Raw genomic sequence first — 18,002 nt, forward strand, 5'->3', positions numbered from 1 at the left:
GGCGTCTGTACAACACCATTCATGCACGTTTGCATGATTGCATTCAACATTCTGGCGCTTACACCGGTTATTAATATATCAGCGTGTCAAATCTGCAATGTTTACTTCACAAAGTTAATCACTTAAATATGACAAATGTATTCCCGAAATTTCATTACTCAACATCAATTACATTTTGGTGCTGCGAGTTTTTTTCCCTTCAGTGTAGTGTTCGTCATCAGTTATCTATTACTAAACTCCTTCGCTTAGGTACCGTAAAAACTCACGCACTTACATAAACTTCTCCGTGTGAAACCCAATAACAGTACTGGTAATTATCTAACGCAGTTAAATTGTATAATTGTAAAACTAACCTAAAAGGAAAAATTTGAGGATTAAGAATAACTTTGCAGTTACTTATCCGAGACTTGTCAAAGAAAAGATCGTTGTGGAACTAGTGTGTTGACAACGTTCCACCTAACAAAGTCAGCGCTTCCAAAAAACATATTTTGATATCTATAAAGATGATAAAATGTTTACGTGCTAGCAGCATAATTTCACTGGTGTTCGCTGCACTTTTGTACAGATTTTCCACGAGCATGACGTGTTAGTGGGTGAGGATATTTCCGATAGATTATCGAAATCGAGCTATACATGTACGAAAATGAACAGCTTTCACAATATCATGTGAAGCGTGTTACCTTTCCACAGCCACATGCCCTATGACAGCGCACAGCTGGCCGGCTAAAAGATGATAAAGATGAGAAGGTGGTTACGTGCTAACAGAATAATTTCACCGATGTTCGCTGCACTGTTGTACAGATTTTCCACGAGCATAAAGTGTTAGTGTGTGAGGAGATTTCTGATAGATTATCGAAATCGAGCTGTACGTGTATGAAAATAAACGCCTTTCACAATAGCAGGAGAAGCGTGTTACCTTTCCGCAGCCCACAGGCCCTATGACAGCGCACAGCTGGCCGGGTAAGACGGTGAGGTTGATGTCGCATAGGACGTCGGCGCCGCCGTCCCACGTGGCAGACACGTGCTGCAGGCTCAGCTCTCCTGTGGCGGCATCCTGGCTGGAGTGCTCCACGCTGGCCTCTGGCTTCAGGAGGAACTCCTGAGGGCAGCACAACAGCAGAACACCCGCCTTGTGTGTAACGTAGAACGGAAAATAATGTATCTGACCATACAGGACAAATTCCTATGAATAAAGGAAGTGAGCCTCAAAAGTAATGGAAAAGCTGTCCTGAGAACCATTTGAAGAACGGTTACACTTGAAAAACTGGTAATGCATAGCTCACGTAAGGGAGGGATCCGTGTTCGAATCTCTGTGTGGCATACAGAACTTGTTGCATACAATCGAAAATACTGGTTATCTCACGAACTTCCAACTACAAAATCTTAAGCCTTGATGCTGTATGAGATATTTAAAATACATTGTACCTCTGACATGGAGTACCCTTAGAGATTCGGAATTCAAGATTAAAAGTAATTACATTATAAAACAGAGGAAATTTGACGGTCATTATTTCCACGTCCTATTTTCTACCTTAAAAAATGCACAATAGTAATTTTACTTCACACAAACCTTTCAGTGATTTGGTGACTATGCGTTAATGACCAACTGTATTAGGATATCCTTTTTCGCTCTAAGAATGAGTTATTCAGTTTTCCGTGACACAGTGTACATAAATACTAAAAAAGTATATGAAGTACTAAATTCTTATCTTACTCCTTGGTCTGCTGTGACAGCGTTTCAATCTGCGCTGTATAAATGGGTTCGTAGGACTGCGTCAGAGATAAAGTTTGTTATTGTGGGCCGGTGAGGACAGTGAGAACCAGGCAGAGTCTCTGGCTGGCGATGGATGGTGACAGATGTGAGGTTCGCTGGTGGTGGTGGCGTAGTCAGCTACCACGAAATAGCAACACTTTACTTTTAAATACGAGGCCACTTCAGCACACGGATTCCACTACAATCAGAGTATATAACATTTATCTGTTTTCTTTGATATGCCACTAATGATTTCGAAAGACACAGAAGTAAGACGTTCTTGTTGTATCATTAGATAACAGCAAACTCCCTGTGTTTCTTATATAATACATTCTCTTGCCACGAAGATCAGTTTATAGTAGATGTGAGACTCAATGCTCGTCACAGTTGCTCAGCACACGGGACTCGCATTCGGGAGGACGACGGTTCAATCCCGTCTCCTGCCAACCTGATTTAGGTTTTCCGTGATTTCCCTAAATCGTTTCAGGCAAATGCCGGGATGGTTCCTTTGAAACGCCACGGCCGATTTCCTTCCCAATCCTTCCCTAACCCGAACTTGCGCTCCGTCTCTAATGACCTCGTTGTCGACGGGACGTTAAACGCTAACCACCACCACAATTGCTCCTGCTATTATAATGACATAATTTCTATTCCAGAAACGACCATTAGCGATGCCATGTGTTTTCACCATAATGTCTTCATATCGTACTGTCCTGCTTCTCGTTATTCTTACTGCTATTGGTATGGTATATTTTGACTGGCTGCTGTTGCCATTTCATCCTATAGAGTTCGCTACGATGTGTGACACAACATTCACGCTCTTGCATTCGTTGCTGCGTTGAAGTAAATAGCCTTTGAATATCAGCATAAAGAATTTCTGACAATGCCTGCGTCAGTAGAAGATTGACGGCCCGATTCCGGTACGGAACAGTACTTTTCCCGTCGTGTACCAGGCACGCTAAATACACTCCTGGAAATTGAAATAAGAACACCGTGAATTCATTGTCCCAGGAAGGGGAAACTTTATTGACACATTCCTGGGGTCAGACACATCACATGATCACACTGACAGAACCACAGGCACATAGACACAGGCAACAGAGCATGCACAATGTCGGCACTAGTACAGTGTATACCCACCTTTCGCAGCAATGCAGGCTGCTATTCTCCCATGGAGACGATCGTAGAGATGCTGGATGTAGTCCTGTGGAACGGCTTGCCATGCCATTTCCACCTGGCGCCTCAGTTGGACCAGCGTTCGTGCTGAACGTGCAGACCGCGTGAGACGACGCTTCATCCAGTCCCAAACATGCTCAATGGGGGACAGATCCGGAGATCTTGCTGGCCAGGGTAGTTGACTTACACCTTCTAGAGCACGTTGGGTGGCACGGGATACATGCGGACGTAGATTGTCCTGTTGGAACAGCAAGTTCCCTTGCCGGTCTAGGAATGGTAGAACGATGGGTTCGATGACGGTTCGGATGTACGTGCACTATTCAGTGTCCCCTCGACGATCACCAGAGGTGTACGGCCAGTGTAGGAGATCGCTCCCCACACCATGATGCCGGGTGTTGGCCCTGTGTGCCTCGGTCGTATGCAGTCCTGATTGTGGCGCTCACCTGCACGGCGGCAAACACGCATACGACCATCATTGGCACCAAGGCAGAAGCGACTCTCATCGCTGAAGACGACACGTCTCCATTCGTCCCTCCATTCACGCCTGTCGCGACACCACTGGAGGCGGGCTGCACGATGTTGGGGCGTGAGCGGAAGACGGCCTAACGGTGTGCAGGACCGTAGCCCAGCTTCATGGAGACGGTTGCGAATGGTCCTCGCCGATACCCCAGGAGCAACAGTGTCCCTAATTTGCTGGGAAGTGGCGGTGCGGCCCCCTACGGCACTGCGTAGGATCCTACGGTCTTGGCGTGCATCGGTGCGTCGCTGCGGTCCGGTCCCAGGTCGACGGGCACGTGCACCTTCCGCCGACCACTGGCGACAACATCGATGTACTGTGGAGACCTCACGCCCCACGTGTTGAGCAATTCGGCGGTACGTCCACCCGGCCTCCCGCATGCCCATCATACGCCCTCGCTCAAAGTCCTTCAACTGCACATACGGTTCACGTCCACGCTGTCGCGGCAAACTACCAGTGTTAAAGACTGCGATGGAGCTCCGTATGCCACGGCAAACTGGCTGACACTAACGGCGGCGGTGCACAAATGCTGCGCAGCTAGCGCCATTCGACGGCCAACACCGCGGTTCCTGGTGTGTCCGCTGTGCCATGCGTGTGATCATTGCTTGCACAGCCCTCTCGCAGTGTCCGGAGCAAGTATGGTGGGTCTGACACACCGGTGTCAATGTGTTCTTTTTTCCATTTCCAGGAGTGTATAACGAAATGAGAGAGAGGGAGAGGGGCCTTGTTACATAGTAATTACTTACAATAAAAGAATATAAACATTAATGTGAAACAATACAAAAACAACTTTCTATCAAAAGTATGTCCTAGCCCAGAGTCTACGTGCGTCATTGGAAGTACGAGTAAATCGTAACCCCATATCTACGCTCATTAGTTAGGCTGCACAACATAAAACCAATACATAAAATTTTTACATATGACAGGGAAAGAAAAGCTTGTAATAATTACATAAAAGAAAACAGCATTAATTAAATAATAGCACTAGTAATATGATTGCATTCCAACAAAAAGAAAGTTGTTTGGTCCAGACTCATGTAACCTTTTGGAACTGCGTCAAAACACACACATGTTCACAGACTGAGTAAGGATAAACACATGTGAGTAACGTAGCAAAAAGCCCAAATACACGTATCGTAGCCCGACGTCGACAACGGCGCTAACGAGTGGAGTATAATAGTATATACAGAGTAAGTCACTAACTATTGCCACCAAGAATAACTCAGAACGTATGATAGGAGCTGAAATGTTTGTGGGACAAATGTTGCATGAGACAACGTGAGCCATGGTATGACGTTGGTGGGGACGCGTTAGAGATACGAAGGTCAGCTTTTTTTTTTAATGGGATGCCATATTTGGTACTTATTTTCTGATAGCAGCTATCGAGACGAATCCAATTATGTGTAACAGTAAGGTCTTTGAACGTCAAGGAAGGTCACTAATTTAGCAAGTACGTCCATTTACAGAAGGTGTTCGGAGTGATGACCATTGGTATCAGTGCAGTGCTGAAATCATACTAACATGGATTGAGTGGTATTCCTTATCACTTCGGCACTTGTAGTATTCCTTATTACTTCGGCACTTGTGGTATTCCTTATCACTTCGGCACTTATAGAGGCACATGCTCCGACAATTCTCTCTCGCATATCTTCAGGTGTAGTTGGAACGTCTTTATAAACAATGTCTTTTACAAATCCCCACAAGAAAAAATCCAGAGGCGGCAAGACTGGTGAACGAGCCAGCCACGACACTTCTCCTCCAAGTCTAATCCAACGATTTGGGAATTGTCTCTGCAACTCGTCTCTTGCAATCAGCTAAAAATATGCCGGTCACCCATTGTGTAGATACCACATTCTGTCCCTTGTTCCTAAAGGTATTTCTTGCAATAACAGACATAATGTTTCTTGCAGGGGTGTGGTGTGCTTCCTACCATTAAGATTCCCTTCGATGAAATAGAGGCCTATAATTCTGTCCTCCAGAATTCCACACCATACATTCACCGACCACGATTTTTGGTGTGCAACGTGTCGCAGCCAACATGGATTTTCAGTTGCCCAATAATGCATGTTATGGAAATTAACATTTCAATGCTTCGTTAATGCAGCCTCGTCAGTAAATAAAGCCAAATTAATAAATGTGTCAGCCCTCTGAATCTGAAGTTGAGTCGTGGGCAGAATTCAATGCGACGTATACAATCCGTACCAGTTAATTCTTGGTGGAGACTGATACGGTAAGGATGATATTTATGGCGCTGCAGAACACGAACAACACTACTCGGGCTCATGACATATTTCCTTGCGATCTTACGCGAACGAACACAAGGAAAAAATTTGGAAATTTGTGGTAAGGTCTTATGGGACCAAACTACTTAGGTCATCGGTCCCTAAGCCTACACACTACTTAATCTAACTTAAACTTAGGCTATGGACAACACACACCCAAGCCCGAGGGAGGATTCGATCCTCCGACGACCGTGACAAGACTCCTCTGACCACGCGGCTACCCCGTGCGGCCCGAACACAGGGACCCCAACCATAGTGGCAAGTGTACCAATTTCCGTTTCCTTGTTAGTAATTCCTTTGCCAAATATGTTCCCGATGCGTTAAAGATCCAGTTGTTCTCAATCTATCATACACATATTTAAATGTGCCACGTATAGGTTGAGTACGTTGAGGGTATCTTTCAGCGCATAAGTCTCTAGCTCTCACTGAAATTCGTTTGCGTACTCCCTAGGGAAGCATATCGACGTGTTCTTCCAAAGAATATATCATTCAGATTCGTTTTATTCGACGATACTAGTCTTACCGTTCCTATTAGCGCTGTATTGTGAAACCCTCGAATGGTGTTTACATGTCAATGGCACGTTAGATGGATACGCTGCATTCGGCGAATATTTTCTATTTCCACGATATACGAGAGAGAATTGTCAGAGCATGTGCTTCGATAGGTGCCGAAGTGATAAGGAAACCACTCAAACGATGATAAGAAGACTGCAGCACTACACTGATATCAGTGGTCATCACTTCGAACACCTTCTGTAAATGGACGGTCATGACACCTTTGAGATCTTCGTTGACCTTCAAAGACCTTACTGTAACACGTCATTGGATCCGTCTCGATAACCGCTATCAGGAAATAAGTGCCAAACTATAGCATCCTATTAAAAGTTGACCTTCATATCTGTGACGCGACCCCACCTAGCAACAAAAAATCAAAGTCATATTATGCCCCCCCCCCCCCCCCCTCATGCAACCTTTGTTCCAGAAACTTTTCAGCTACTATCATACTTTCGGAGTTTTTCTAGGTGGCATATATAGTTACCACTCCGTATATGAGGGAATCGTAGCCCGAAGCCTACACACATCACTGAAAGTGAATAGTAGAACGATAAATATGTTCGTGAACTAGGTGAAACAATATAAAAATACAAAAATTACTGATACACTGAAGACGCGTCGGTGATACCAAGTTGGGCCAAATAAAGACAAGTTCACTGGGTCTGGGGTGGACGTGACGAGCGTAATTGTTATCATTTTTATATTAGTCACACAGGTCGTTTCTTTGAAACCAGGTAGATGATTCAAATAGCTCTAAGTACTACGTGACTTAACATCTGTGGTCATCAGTCCTCTAGAACTTAGAACTACTTAAACCTAACTAACCTAAGGACATCACACACATCCATGCCCGAGGCAGGATTCGAACCTGCGACCGTAGCAGCGGCGCGGTTCAGGACTGAAGCGCCTATAACTGCTCGTCCACAGCGTCCGGCAAACCAGGTAGATAGAATGCACTAATTCTCAGAATTGGACAGTTTTTTGAGTACATTTAAATGCACCTCTTCCTCAACGACAGCGTGATTTTAATCAAGCTTATTTTTTCAACAATTTTCATGATCACCCATAAACATTCTTGTTTATTACATGTACCACCGCTGACTACACAGTTTCTATACAATTTCTGTCATCCAGTGAACTTAGACATCTGGCTACGACACACCCATGGAAGACATATACGTCGGGCTACGAAACGAGATGCATGGGCTACTGTTACAGTACTCACATCTGTTTATCCGTACTCAATCTGTGAGCATAAATGTGTGCTATGACACATTCCAAAGAATTATATAACTCTGGGTCATGAAACCCTCTTTTTGATGGAACGCAACTTTAATATTAATTTTACTACCTAGTTTACGCTGTTTTCTTTTTATGTTATTGTTACATGCTTTTCTTTTCTTCTTACGTCCACAAAGTTTCAGCGTTCATTTCATATTGTGTAATCTACCTAATGAGCTTAGGCATTAGATTACGGTTTACTTCCAATGATGAACATGGGCTCCGAACTAGTGCCTGTACTCTTTTCTTGTACATAATTACTGTATAAGAAATTCCCCTATCTCTCTTATTTCGTTGTATCCATTACATACTGGACATTATTACATTATTAAATATAATTACATTGTTAAATTTTTTCCTCGCACTGAATTTGCTTGTACATCTGTATGTATTGTTCAAAAAATTATTTGTGCTTTTAAGACATAAATTTTATCGTTTTGTAACTTCTTTTATGTGTTCTCCATTTATTGTATTCCTTTATTTATGTTTCTTCTTCTTTTAATTATGTCTACCCGATTGCGAATTGCTTGCAGTTTGTTTCCCTGCGAGCATGAGTGCACGCACGCACATACACACACACACACACACACACACACACACACAGTATAATTATTGCTCTGAACTCGCCACATTGTACATGCTGTTGACGAATTACTGGTGTGAGGAGACAGTTTACGGCGTGTTATGCGCTGATGCGTTTTTGTAAGAAAGATTTGTTCCTCATCCACTTGCGGTGGACCTGTTGAACGTTGTGTCATGTTTTTATTGCTTTGACTGTTTATTTCTAAGCTTTTTTTTACATAATGTTTCATCTCAATATGTGAGCTATTGCTGTGTTGATCACTGATGACAGTGTGTCACATCTCACGATGAAATATCGCACTCCAATGGACAACTGGTATGTATTTAACTCGTTTATATTTTTTGTAATTTTAACTAATTCTTCATAATTCTCCCACCTGAAGTGCAATATTCGGTTTCAGTTTCAAACCCGAGCATGGTTGAATATGTAGTCGAATGTAGTATTCATTTAATATTATACAATTGCGATTTGGATAGTTAAAATAGGTTTTCTAGAATTTTTTAGCTTTATTAATCTTTTTAAACCCCTTGTCTTCTTCCTCACTATTTTATGATGTAATGGTAATACGAAAACTATAGCCTCCAGGGAACCCTTCCGATTATTGAATGAATGTGGCAGAGCAGACGAACGAGAAGCTCGCCGAGAAATCCAACAACGTGCAGAAAAAGACAGTTGAAGTAATTTCCAACCAATCTCCGTCATGCGAACTGTTAGGTGAGTTACGGAGTGGGGATGCAGATGTAAGTACTCGCATTCCTATCACTGCAGCGGACACAATCATTGCTTATGTCTCTGATAACGGCACAACGAATATAGAAAAATAAAAATAATTGAATTTTAATACTTTTTTAATTCTTCATCATAAATTCCTAACTTTTGCAATTGATTTTCCTGCACTCCTTTCAATAATGTGAAATTATTATATTGTTCTTAATACCTCAATGTTGCATGCAAAACATTAGTTTCGATAATATTATTAATAAAAATAAACGCCACTGATCACATTTACGTAAAAATTCTCTAAATTCTACGAACAGCATTTAAATCTCATTAATTTCGCTATTGCGCGTTATATGTTGTATCTGTTCATTGTATTGTGTAGTCATCTTTCGACACAGTATTGACGCAAATGAAGAGCGATATCGAGCTTGCAGTTACAGATAAAACATGGATGGAAACAGAGTCATAGTAAAGTAGCAGGTGTAAACAAAGTTACTTTCTGTAACATTAGTCATTGAGTTCAAAGTTTTCCATGCGCACCCTTCAGAAATTTTCGACATAGGATACAATATCATATTTTGAGATTCGCAGTGTTGGAGATTGGGTTTTATAAAAGAATATATAGCAATACTTTCATAACTTTTTGGAGACGACTGAAAAGACGGAATATTCAGAGTAAATCACAACGTGTAAGGTGACGATAGTGAAATTTCTACACCGCTAAGAAGAATACCGCACGTATAACTGTGGCGCTTTCCCCGAACAACTGGTATAAAAATGTAACCTTAGCTTCATTGTAAACATTACGATCAACATTCGAAAGGAACAAGACCCACCTATTCACCACATACATCGCATGTGGGGAAAAATTCGATTTCCTATTTGATTATCTCATTGTTTTCTATAACGCTGTTGGCAAGCTTATAACTTTCCTCGTGAAACTAATTTGTTTGAGTTTTAATAATTCTTCATAATGGGGACACAAAATTCAAACTCTTCGATCTATCTGGACTTGGTCACTTCAAAGCAGTAACATCATAGTTGCCCAGCAGGAAATACTAGTCAAACGCGCACTTTGAGGGAAGCTTCGCTTCGTATTATATCTCAGAATCGTACTGAACACCTATTTTATTTAACATTGTGGCGTGAAACAGCTTTTCTTTAATCTGTAGCAGCTGCAGAGAATACTGAAATACTGGTAGACATGTGTTCATATACATTAACCGAGCTGACTTTGTGATAAAAATGAGGGGATGACATTATGAACATATTTTCGTTTCTTTTCATGGAACAAATTCTTGGCATTACTCTCAAACAGGAATGCAGTCTTCCCGAGACACTAGTGCACCACAAGGATTGGCTTCATACCTTATAATAATGGTAAATTGTTGTTAAGCACTTGTGTCTAGGTATGAAACCTCTTCTCCGTTACCCATTGAAAAGGTTTGCTTGTGTAACTGACTTAATGACCTGCAGTAGGCGTGAGTGAAAGTGTTTACAGACTAGTTCATTGTAGATAATTGTATGTCAGATTTTGTTCACATTTATCCGTTTCTCGTACATGTTCCGACATGCTGTTTTAAAGCGACTTCTAGAGTGATATTTTATTCGAAATGGGTATTATAGTTACAGCAAAATGTTATTAGAAAAGAAAATTGGAAAACTCAGAAGAAACTGCCAGTGGTGGAGGTTCATCATTACTAAAGGACAGGTTTCCAAGACTCCTTAATAGTGTGGTAGAGACCTTGCCAAAGAAAAGAGATAACCTAGAATCAGGCTCCCGGACGTCTGGGAGACATCCACTGAACAGCATAGAAGTCTGATTCTCTTTTGGAACAGAGTTGAATCCTTAATGTTATTAGTAATAATAGATAGAGGAGATTAAGAGTATATGACTTCACGCACTCAAAGAAGAATTATGGCAAGACGCAGGAGAGGACTATATTACGGAGGCTAGGTCCTGGAGTGACAGGTGTAGATTGCTACGACACAAATAAAATGATAAATAGTTCCCGGCAATTAACTCTTAAAGGAACCAGTTACATGAAAAAATTCTCTAGAAAAAGTTGTAAATTCTCTGTACGTGAAACCGATTACAATGGAGGGGTGAGTTTTGTTGAGGTGATGGCAACAGCTTAGACACTGTAGCGGAACTAAGCAACTTACCTACAAATTGTGTTAGTCGAGGGATGGGTGCTGTAGTTCGTTGTAATAGAAAATTTTACGATGATTTGTTGACAGCATGAACAGCAAATGGATATATTTCTTGTGCAATGGAAGGAAAAATACTATAAATAGCTTGAGAGACGAGACGAATATTTTCCAGATATTTTCTCCTAATAAAACTGGTGTAAAAGTGCCTGAAATGGCAATACAAAAGAAGAACTTTTAACTGTCAAAGGGTATTACTCCATCAGTGAATCTGTATGTACTAAGTTTCATCAGTTTTAGTCAAAGTGTTAATTTCTACAAAATACACAGGAAAGCCCAGAAACTGCCACAAAGCCTTTTGTATTTACGGTTCGTTTGAAACTTAAACTATCTAAATTCATCATTCCTAAAGCCATCAATGTTACTATAACCGATGAAGCTTCCACATTTTTGCATTTCATGTGTCAGGTAATATACAGTAAGTATGCCATCAATAAATTACTGTGTGTATCCTCGGAGGGTGGACCTATGCATAAGAACTATATTCAACACTGATCAGTAAAGTCTTTGGCTCACAAGCACTAATCTTTTCTCTCGTGTCGTTTTCTTGAATGTTTGCAGTCTGTTAGCATGACAGTAACTTATTATGATGTCTGTCGGTGCCTTAGCATCTAACGAACAGAAATTCGGTATACACGGGAGGCTGGTAAGTGTTGAGGAGGCCTCGCAGACACGTGGACTGCTCTTACCTGAATGCGGTGGGCAGACACACGTGCCTCCTGCAGAGCCGACATACTGAGTGGCACCCACAGGGCCAGAGACGAGTTGAGCACGTTGTAGAACTGAGAGATTGCGAAAATCTGAAACATACGAGAAGAAATGCAGACTCTTGCAGGCAGAGGTATCCAAAGTAATTCGGAGCTAACACGGGCAGCCATACCTGCTCGGGTCCGGCAATTTTCCCACCCAGAAAGTAAGCTGCGAGCGTGACCAGAAGAGCAGACCTCTCTATAAACACACTGGATGCCAGTATAACACTCTTCAGGTAAGCCACGTGCAATAGTTTGTGAACTTCAGATCTGCAAGCAACACACAACTATATGTAGAATTTCCGTCTCGTCGCAAATGACAGACAAAAATCTAAATCTTAAGGAGGCAAGAAATGTAAGAAACAGTTGGCCTTCATGCCTCCATCATGCGTACTGTAGCCATATTGTGAGCGATTGGCAGCTTCAAGATCCCTTAAAATAATTGGCGGTGAGATGTGACGTCTAAGTCGAGAACAGCCCTGTCTGTGAACGGAAATGGTACTTGTGCGATATTTCCCTTTACTTTGACATCTGAAAAGAGGTTTGAAGGCTTTCGTAGTAACGTTGACTGAAAACCCGGAGTCAAAGAGCTTGGAGTGTCGTTAATTATAACCACATGAAGGATGATGGTAGGAAACTTCAGCGTTAAACATGAAAGGGGGCGGGGGCAGAGCGGCCGTGCAACCTCTCCCTAATTCGGCAACACGCTTGGTGACCAGTGTTCACTTTTGTTGGGCACTTTAATAATGTTCCTGTAAAGAGACAGTCATTAACTGATTCCTATGCACCAAAGTGATAGGCAACCATTTCATTGACACTGAGCTAAGTGGTGGAATGTACACTACTGGCCATTAAAATTGCTACACCAAGAAGAAATGCAGATGATAAACGGGTATTCATTTGACAAATATATTATACTAGAACTGACATGTGATTACATTTTCACGCAATTTGGGTGCATAGATGCTGAGAAATCAGTACCCAGAACAACCACCTCTGGCTGTAATAACGGCCTTGATACGCCTGGGCATTGAGTGAAACAGAGCTTCAACACGATACCACAGTTCATCAAGAGTAGTGACTAGCGTACTGTGACGAGCTAGTTGCTCGGCCACCATTGACGTTTTCAGTTGGTGAGAGATATGGAGAATGTGCTGGTCAGGGCAGCAGTCGAACATTTTCTGTAACCAAAAAGGCCCGTACAGGTCTTGCAACATGCGATCGTGCATTATCCTGTTGAAACGTAGGGTTTCGCACGGATCGAATTAAGGGTAGAGCCACGGGTCGTAACAGATCTGAAATGTAACGTCCACTGTTCAAAGTGCAGTCAATGCGAACAAGAGGTGACCGAGACGTGTAACCAATGGCACCCCATACCATCACGCCGGGTGATACGCCAGTATGGCGATGATTCCAATGTGCGTTCACCGCGATGTCGCCAAACACCGATGCGACCATCATGATGCTGTAAACAGAACCTGGATTCAACCAAAAAAAATGACGTTTCGCCATTTGTGCACCCAGGTTCGTCGTTGAGCAAACAATCGCAGGCGCTCCTGTCTGTGATGCAGCGTCAAGGGTTACCCCAGCCGTGGTCTTCGAGCTGATAGCCCATGCTGCTGCAAACGTCGTCGAACTGTTCGCGCAGATGGTTGTTGTCTGTGAAACGTTCTTATCTGTTGACTCAGGGATCGAGATGTGGCTGTACGATCCGTTACAGCCATGCAGATAAGATGCCTGTCATCCAGACTGCTAGTGATACGAGGAGGTTGGGAGCCAGCAAGGCGTTCTGTATTACCCTCCTGAACCCACCGATTCCATATTCTGCTAACAGTCATTGGATCTCCACTAACGCGAGCAGCAATGTCGTGATACAATAAACCGCAATCGCGATGGGCTACAATCCGACCTTTATCAAAGTCGGAAACAAGATGGTACGCATTTCTCCTCCTTACACGAGGAATCACAACAACGTTTCACCAGGCAACGCCGGTCAACTGCTGTTTGTGTATGAGAAATCGGTTGGAAGCTTTCCTCATGTCAGCACGTTGTAGGTGTCACCACCGACGCCAACCTTGTGTGATGCTATGGAAAGGTAATCATTAGAATATCACAGCATCCTCTTCCTGTCAGTTAAATTTCGCGTCTGTAGCACGTCATCTTCGTGGTGTTGCAGTTTTAATGGCCAGTAGTGTAGTTGAACTAGCGTCTGCTGTCCACAGGCAGAATCTAAAGGATATCGAAAGGGACTGGCGCCTAGGAATCCGTGAATCGCTGTCTCCCTACATGAACATTTTTAAAGTGCTGAACAAAGGTATGAGGCTGGTACCAAGGGTGTTCTCGAACTGGATTGTCTGAAGGGCGTCCTTTGCAGTTTTAATCATGCACGTGTCAATGTTGCACCCCAACAGAGCGCGAAAAGAAGGATCGAGAAAGCATAAACGCCGCCTGCTGTTTCAGATCGCATTCACACTTCGTCGAGTGGTTTTGAAAGGTCTCTAGTGGTTCCATTCTGCATACCAGAGCAGAAATTGCGGTTGCGCTCACATCAAAGGGGTGAGATCGCGTCCATTGCGGGAGTTGCAGCCCCAAATTGTTCTTAAGGAATGGCTGAATCATCTGGTGGGTTCCAGTAGTGTCAAAGACTGTTGAGACTGTCTTCATGTTTGCTCATCGCACTGCGAATTGTTGCTTCCGAATGCAGAAAGTGTGGGAATCAATGCCACTACGGAAAGGTTGATTTCATTATCGCCTTTTATGCCAGCCCTTGAAGCCTATTCGTATAGATTCTGAACGGCGGTGTGTCTGACCTGTATGCTTTGTCCACCCATAAGACAACCGCGTGGTTTCAGCGCTGGGCGTTGCGGCCCTGACCTCCACCGGAGAGGCACCAAGGGATGAGATGTGGGTAAAGAGAGAGGGGCATAGACCTTCCCATCTTGTGCCATTCCACGGTGTCGCTGGGGAGAACTGCGGTGAAATCTGAGTCCAGTCTGACATCATTAACTCATCTTACAAAAAAAAAAAAAAAAAAGGTTCAAATGGCTCTGAGCACTATGGGACTTAACATCTATGGTCATCAGTCCCCTAGAACTTAGAACTACTTAAACCTAACTAACCTAAGGACAGCACACAACACCCAGCCATCACGAGGCAGAGAAAATCCCTGACCCCGCCGGGAATCGAACCGGGGAACCCGGGCACAGGAAGCGAGAACGCTACCGCACGACCACGAGATGCGGGCATCTTACAACTCACACGAACTTCTGAGGTCTGGCCTTTCTTTTGCACGTGACGGCACATAGCAGTTTGTAAAGTCACCGGGCCCAAGTGTGACGTCGCAGGGCACCACGTTTTTGCGCGATTACAGAGGAACGCTGTGGTCAGTTTTGACCCAAATTTAAAACTTTAGTGTAGCAATGGGAGATATATATGGGGTTCCGAAAAAGTGAGCCTGTAATTGTGTTGCACAGTGTAGATTTCTACGAGGTGCAGTGGCTGTAATTTCCATTATAGGATACATCATTTTCTTTGTCCTCGGTAGGTCGTCATTTTCTTCACAGATGTAGTGAAAGAAAAGTAAGCTTACTTTTATTTCCAGTTAATTACAGAATGTACAGTTTCTTTTTTTTTTTTTTTTTTTTACTAACTGATGAGTGGAACTGAGGCAGCTGGTAATTGTTACTGTTAGTTTTATCAGTTAGTATTCTTTGAAGATGAGCGACATCTGCAACTGTGGGAGTTAATTATCGAAGTCAGATGCATATTCTAGGGCCCCAATAATGATTTTATGCTGATAAAGTAATATTCCCAGAGGAGTTTTATTTTAAGCCCCTAATATCGGCAGATTACCCATACAAAATATTAGATACCGGAACCGCTATAAACATTGAAAAGTGGATGGCGCAACAGATAATATCAATTAAGTCCATCTGCTATAACTGACCATTTCTCCAAGATACTGTTGTGGTCTACAATTACGGTAGAGGAAAGAGAAGTGTATATTTGGGAGAAAGAGGCGTCGTAAAGTTTCAGCTCGCTGCAGTGAGACACTTTACAGAGTACAGGACGGCGCACTCGCCTGCTGCTTCCAGCGCTGTGAAGGAGCATGTAGCCCCGAAGCCAGGCGGGCAGTCCCATCACTGCACCACTCTCAAGGCTTGTTGCTCGTAAAGTGCTCTCCGCCACACAGAGTTGGGTGTCTTGCGGAGTATAAATGTAGATGTAGATGTACAACTGTGTAGTACATTCATCTTGGGATAAATAAAACACGCCAGGAGCGGCCTTTGAAACAACTCTGAGAAAATGGTCGTGGCATTTAGTACCTGATATGCTGTGTCAGGGGCATCTGCTTAGAGGGCTGTGTATAATCTGAAATTAAGAGTTTACTAAGCAACCGTGGAGCATCGACTGCCAATACAGTTACTACTGCTTGGCAGTGTATGGGCTCAGATATCGATCCTGCACCTAATAGATCGAATCCAACCTTACTCCGCGCTGTAGCACCGATGCCGTGGGATGTCCAATTCTACAGACGATGGAAATGAAAATGAGCGTTTGCCGTCATTGGCCGGGAGGCCTCTTGCGGGGCAGGTCTGGCCACCTTGGTGCACGTCTTATTACATTCGATGCCACATTGGGCGACCTGCGCGCCGGATGGGGATGAATGATGATGATGAAGACAGCACAACACCCAGTCCCTGAGCAGAGAAAATCCCCGACCCAGTCGGGACTCGAACCCGAGCCCGTACGACGGCAGTCCGTCACGTGACCACTCAGGTATCGGTGCGGGCGTTCTACATGCAGTTAGCTTGCATTAGTCAGTACATTGGCTATCACGTCAATTGGATCGTAGGGGCGTGAGACCTGCGCGATAGCGTATAAAATTGTCTAAATTGAAGATCAGATTAAATTTCATAATCTGTATACATAAACAAGGCAATGTCCTGACTTACTGGTTCATCAACGTGATGCCCAAGCGGCTAAGACAACAACTTGAAATTGGAGAGAGTGTTGACCTTGTACTAGAGACATTGTTTCGTGAGGGATTATTCGATATTCCAACCTTATGGGGTCAGGCAACGTCCTGACGACTGACTCATCGACGCCAAGCCCTAGCCGCTAAGACAGAAACTTGAAATCTGGATATGGTAAGATATCATACTGTAGACATTGTTTGATGAGGGATTACTGGACATTTCACCTTTAAGGGTGTGAAAAAAAGGGAGAAAGGTATTTTGAAAATATGTTGTTAAGGTAATTTTGTAGCTAGACCTACGAAAATTGGTATTTAGTTCCTTGATCAGAAATAAATATTTGTTTAAGCATTTTTGGAAATTTAAGTGACAGTTTTTTTAAAAAATAAGTCATTAGTAAAGAACAACCCAAGTATTTTTAAAGCAAAATCTAAGAAAATTTGTATCTGACTGCTCTGTTACAAATAAAAAAATATATGTCTCAGAAAACCTGACACTTGAAATTTGAAGAAAGTGTTGGTTTTATGCTGTCGGTATCGTTTAGTACGGGATTGTTTGAAATTCCATATCTAGGGAAGTAAAGTATCGGATGAAAGGTTTTTTGAAAATATGTTACTGTTAAAGGCAGTTTTGACCCTAGAACTACGAAAATTGGTATTTGGTTTCTCGGTCCAGAATGAAGAACGTTGATTCAGCATTTTAGGAAATTCAACCACTAAGGGAGTTAAATAATGAGTGAAAGTTTTTGAAGATAAATTGTTATTCTGTTACTAAAGATACATCTGTGAAAATTAGTATTTGGCTTCTCGGTTAGAAATAAAAAGAAAAGTTACTATGAAGATATTAATAGAAGAACGCAAAAGTGATGATTAACAAAATCAGTTGCCAGGACATTTTTTTCTGTCAGTAGTACATTCGGAAAGGACCATGTTTCTATATTTAATTAATGCGAAAAGCTTAGGTGTTGCAATCTGCGAATAACATAAAAATTCGATTAAAGAAAAGCAAAAACACATCTGTACAAACCATACAATCCCCGCAAGCGAAGCAGCGAGCGCTAAGCTACGTACATACTAAATAGGCGACTCTAAAGTACCGAACAGCAGTGGCAAACTCAGACAGAACTATGTTAAGTGAGTGACTGTGACTCTACTGGGAGTGTGATACGGCCACATGGGGGCATAGTGCTTATGCTTAGA

At 42.8% G+C, this 18,002-nt stretch overlaps 1 protein-coding gene across 1 annotated transcript in view; it reads right to left on the reverse strand.

Annotated features, from left to right (window-relative positions):
* LOC126334648 (ATP-binding cassette sub-family C member 4-like) overlaps positions 1-18,002 on the reverse strand; it is a 225,429-nt gene that overhangs the window by 125,401 nt on the left and 82,026 nt on the right. The window contains exons 8-10 of the mRNA XM_049997093.1: positions 11,959-12,097; positions 11,768-11,878; positions 917-1,099 (exon numbers count right to left, since the gene is read on the reverse strand). Coding sequence (XP_049853050.1) covers positions 917-1,099; positions 11,768-11,878; positions 11,959-12,097 — 433 coding nt within the window. The remainder of the gene's footprint in view (positions 1-916; positions 1,100-11,767; positions 11,879-11,958; positions 12,098-18,002) is intronic.

Source organism: Schistocerca gregaria, chromosome 2 (genome assembly GCF_023897955.1).
Source record: "Schistocerca gregaria isolate iqSchGreg1 chromosome 2, iqSchGreg1.2, whole genome shotgun sequence".
Taxonomy (NCBI): Eukaryota; Metazoa; Arthropoda; class Insecta; order Orthoptera; family Acrididae; genus Schistocerca; species Schistocerca gregaria.